At 47.7% G+C, this 4,896-nt stretch overlaps 1 protein-coding gene across 1 annotated transcript; it reads left to right on the top strand.

Moving 5' to 3' along the window:
• Positions 1–3,446: 3,446 nt before the first annotated feature.
• On the top strand, positions 3,447–4,238 carry LOC137851850 (feather keratin Cos1-1/Cos1-3/Cos2-1). Its single transcript, XM_068672965.1, has one exon. It carries the CDS (start codon positions 3,466–3,468, stop codon positions 3,769–3,771), a length of 306 nt encoding a protein of 101 aa, XP_068529066.1. The 5' UTR covers positions 3,447–3,465; the 3' UTR covers positions 3,772–4,238.
• The last annotated feature ends 658 nt before the right edge of the window (positions 4,239–4,896 follow it).

Below are 4,896 nucleotides of genomic sequence, written 5' to 3'. Positions count from 1 at the left end.
TGAGATGAATTAACAATTAAAATCTGTAGCGAAAACAGCCACAGACAAATGAGTTATAGTTGCCACACACACACAAAAGCAGTCATAGTACACATCAGCTAAAGTATTTCCAATGGAGATGGGCAAATATTAACAGCATTGCACAAGGCATGAGAAAGATCTCATTTGGAGCGATACGCACTGTGCTGGTAATCCAGTCTCAGGTCAATTAATTCCGACTGAAGCATGATGAAAGATGATGAGGGGAATGTGAAGCCTGTCTTATGAGAGAAGCCTGGGAGAGGTTGGTTTGTTTAATTTCCCAGATAAAAAATGAAATGGATAGGATCACTTTCGACAAACATATCCAGAAATAAGTGTCAGAAGAGGTATTTAAAGCACTGGGAAAAGATGTCAGCAGAACAAAAGGATATAAACAGGTATTGAATAAATTTAAAATATAAATTAGATATTTTTTTTTTAATAAATGGAAGATATAGATTCTGAAACAGTATTGCAACAGGAGTAAAAGCAGTAAAACATTAATTGATTTTAAGATAGCAGACGTTTTTAACAAGGGAAGATATGTCATGGCTGCCTGCAATAACAGAGGTTAATGGTTAGAAACTCCTACACTCGCTTCCTGTCCTGTATTCTCATGAATCCTCTGTAGTAACATCTACTTAATTTGTTCTGTGGTTGGGGACCCATCAACAGCCTATGTTCTCCAGGCTGCCTAAACTACTGATGAAATATAAGAAGCCATATTATCTTTACTGTGACTTCCAATCTCTCTAATACTGGTGCTGAGACCCAAAAATGGTTCTGCCTCAAAAAATCTACTTAATCAGAAAAAAAAAAAAAAAAAAAAAAAGAAAAGAAAAAAAAAAAAAAGTACCAGGGAAATATTCATAGTATCACATTATCACAGTTCAGTCTAGAAGAGACTTTAAGGTACCCCTAGTCCGACTTCTAGTTCAAACCAGGGTGAGATTTGAGAATAGAATAGGCTATTATCCAGCTGGGTCTTAAAAACCTGTTAGGATGTAGACTGTATGACATCTCTGGGCTAGCTGCTTCACTGCTAAATTGTCATCGTAGGGAAAAAAAAAATAATAAATTTAGATTTAAAAATAATAATAATTTAAAAAACATTTTTTCTTTATTATTATCATGAACCTTTTTTGCTTCAGCTTATGCCTGTTGTCTCTCATCTTCCCAACATGCATCACTGTGAAGAATCTGGCTCCATCTTCCCACTAACCTCCCCATAGGAACCATGGGACTCCTTTTAGTTCATACAAAGCTTTATCTTCTCCAGGGTGAACAAGACCAGCTCACACAGCTTGTGTTCACAGGGCATGTGCTCCCAACCTCCCAACCATGTTGATGCCCCTTCTGTCATATGTATATTATAAGGTCTCACAAGCAACATGGACATGACACTCAGTTTCTAGAAGTACCCCTTATGCAGGTGGCCAAAAGGAGAAATTTTAAACTGCACTTTTACACCATTTAACTATTTCTCATGCATGAGAGACAAAAGCCTGCCACGTCTCATCTTTTGTAGGATTGTCTTGTTAATCATAGTCCCTGAATTAAAGTGAACAGAATCACAGGATCACAGGATCACAGGATCACAGAACTGCAGGGGCTGGAAGGGACCTCGAAAGATCATAGAGTCCAACCCCCTTGCCGAAGCAGGTTCCTCAGAGCAGACTGCCCAGGTAGGCATCCAGACAGGCCTTGAATATCTCCAGAGAAGGAGACTCCACAACCTCCCTGGGCAGCCTGCTCCAATGCTCTGTCACCCTCACTGTGAAGAAGTTCTTTTGCATCCCAGTGCGGAACTTCCTGGGCTCTAACTTGCAGCCATTGCCCCTTGTCCTATCCCCACAAACCACTGAGAAGAGGTTGGCCACATCCTTCTGTCCCCCACCCCTCAGATATTTATATACACTGTGGAGATCCCTTCTCAGTCTTCTCTTTCCAGGCTGAACAGACACAGGTCTCTCAGCCTTTCTTCATAGGGGAGATGCTCCAGGCCCCGTATCATCTTTGTGGCCCTCTGCTGGACTATTTCCAGGAGATCCCTGTCTTTCTTGTACCAGGGAGCCCAGAACTGGACACAGTGCTCTGGGTGAGGCCTGATCAGGGCAGAGTAGAGGGGGAGGATCACCTCCCTTGACCTGCTTTCTTGGGCCTTACACTTAAGGCCTGAGAATCCCATTTTTTAGCCTGAGTAGCAGTGGTAAGGAAAGTGTTGGAGTACCCTGACTGATCACTGGTGGGTGTCATGACAGAAATAAGCTTGCATCATGTAAGGAGAAGGTGTATTGTTGTATTTATTTTTTAAAGCAAAAATGAAAGGCATCAAGTTATGGGAGTGAAGAAGGAATTCTCTATGGACAGGATGTGCGCTGTGTGTCTTGGGAAAACCCACACGGCTCTGTCCGATGCTGGTAGAAGGCAGGATCACCTGCACATGAAAGGTTTCCTTTCTATCTAAATTCATCTTCTTATTCCTTCTAACTAAAACAGACACTGTCCTGTTGGGCCTTTCTTTTGTGATCCAGAAAGGGCCCTGCACAACCTGTCCCCCTATACAGACATCCCTGGGTCAGAGCAGGAGGAGGCAAAACAGGCCAGCAGGTTTTCCCTGAGGGCAGTGTCAGGAGGGGTAGGGTCACAGGCAGGAGCTGGGTCACCTGTATCCAAAAGGGCCCCAGAGAATCCCTAGGGAGTCACCCAGACTGACGACATTTCCCTTTACTGGACTCTTCCAGTACGTGAGCTGAGTCTTCTGCCCACACTGACGTGTTGCCTGGAAATACTTGGGCGTCCCTACCTGCCACTCAGAAGTTGCCTTCTTTGGGCAAAGAGCATAAAGCAGGAAATGTAAAGCAGCATCACAGGAAGGCAACACACATCCCGTATCATTAGGCAGGATGTTTTGCATGCACGAGTAGCTTGTCAGAAAATAGTCCCTGCTTCAAGGGATGCCTCTGGACATGGGGCAGCTAAGGCCCACTATAAAAGCCAGCCCAGCTCCGTGCTCTCACATCCACTTTTCTGGCCTTCTTCTTGTTGGGAACTAGGTGAGTGTGAAGCCTCTTCTTGTCTCCCTCATTCTCCCACAGGAGGATTCTGTTCCTTGGACCTTTCAGCTGCTATCAGCTGTGTGTCCTGCCAAATCTTGGGACTGCTGGTTGTGGGAGAGTCAAGAGGTAGAAGGTTTGTCATGGAGGAAGACTGGGCTTTAGTATGATGGTTCCTGTGCTGGAGCCTAGGGTGTAGCCTGGCTGTGGTGGCTCTTTTTGGGCCCTGTCAGGATGAAGCCAAGAAGTCTTCACACATCCCTGCACAGCCCACAGTACTGCCTGTGCCTTGGTTCTGTTAGGGTGTGGTGACAGGCTGCTCCTCATGCATGCTCATGTTCTACTTCCTCTCTGCCCTCTCTCCCAGGTGCACCTCCTGCCCCCAGACATGTCCTGCTACGACCAGTGCCTGCCATGCCAGCCCTGCGGCCCGACCCCACTGGCCAGCAGCTGCAACGAGCCCTGCGTCAGGCAGTGCCAGAACTCCACCATCGTCATTGAGCCCTCTCCTGTGGTGGTGACCCTGCCCGGCCCCATTCTCAGCTCCTTCCCGCAGAACACCGTTGTGGGATCCTCCACCTCTGCTGCCGTTGGCAGCATCCTCAGCTGTGACGGAGTCCCCATCAACTCTGGGTCCTTTGACCTCTCCTGTATTACCAACCGCTACTGTGGCAGCAGGTGCCGCCCCTGCTAAAGATGCCAGACAGTGCCCCAGACCATGACCCCAGGAATTCAGAACATGCTGCTGGACAAAAGTGGATGGAAGAACAAACATTGTGCTGTTGTTTTAAGAGGACCTGACCATCTCTGGCTTGTCCTGTAAAGACAGACAGGAAGGGGCCAGCCTGGATTCTATGACAACATGGCCACTGTATACCTATCTTGTTTTCCACACACTCTTTTTCTTTCTTTGCTTTCTTGCCCTCTGCTTTGCATGAGGCCCCCAGAAACCAGCCTGGAGAGACCTGCTAGTCCCTCTCCCCATGTGGGCCAGGTAGATTGATGCCCTGTTGCAAGTCTGCCATTGGAAAAGCTGAACAGATTTTTGTCTGCTCCTGCTGTGCTACGACCTCGGGGCCTGCTCTTGGAGTCACCTCCTTTCCCCCCTGAGCCTCAATAAACATTTGCAGCAACCCTGAGTGTGTCCCTGTGTGGTCTTTTCATCTGGATACAGATGGCCAAGGGAGAAAACCATTCCTTAGTGGGAATAGGCTGGGGGCACTGCCTCATTCCTCTAGGCACTGGAGGGTGGGACATACTGCGGCAATTCATCTTTCAGGCACTGTCTCTTGAAGGTGAGGAAGACATCCCTAGTTCCTCCACAGCCGATGGCCACCAGTCCTTGACATGTGACTTCTCTGCCCAGACAAGTTCTGATGAAATTGGAGGCCTCAGCTCTTGGGGAAGAGTGTTTGTCTTGCTTTGGGTACAGCTGTGCTGGAGATGGAGGCTCAGACAAAGATGATCTCAAAGGATTGCAGAAACTGGGAATGGGTAATTGTATTGGGGATAGCCCTCTGTCTCACCTCCACGTTCACCTTTCCTCCACCACCTGATCATGGGCATCATGTCTGAGCATGGAGAGCAGGAACAGCTTCCCTGTGCATCCCCATCACACTTTAGCACAGCGTCTGGCATGACCTAGCTGTTGCCAAGATGCGTTGGGCTGAGGAGATCCTCAGGTTCGTACTGGTACCAGTCACATCAGGCCACACACTGGAGCCCCCAGTCCCTGTGAATGCAACTCCTCTTTCATGAGGGCAGGCCCAGGACAGGGACCGATGCCCAAACACTCATGGCTGCTCGGTGTTGCTTTCTT

Source organism: Anas acuta, chromosome 2 (genome assembly GCF_963932015.1).
Source record: "Anas acuta chromosome 2, bAnaAcu1.1, whole genome shotgun sequence".
Lineage (NCBI taxonomy): Eukaryota > Metazoa > Chordata > Aves > Anseriformes > Anatidae > Anas > Anas acuta.
This window is presented reverse-complemented; position numbering and strand designations above follow the sequence as displayed.

Bases quoted from the DNA above. Each gene is read 5' to 3' on its own strand.
- LOC137851850 (XM_068672965.1), top strand. From the start codon at position 3,466: ATGTCCTGCTACGACCAGTGCCTGCCATGCCAGCCCTGCGGCCCGACC.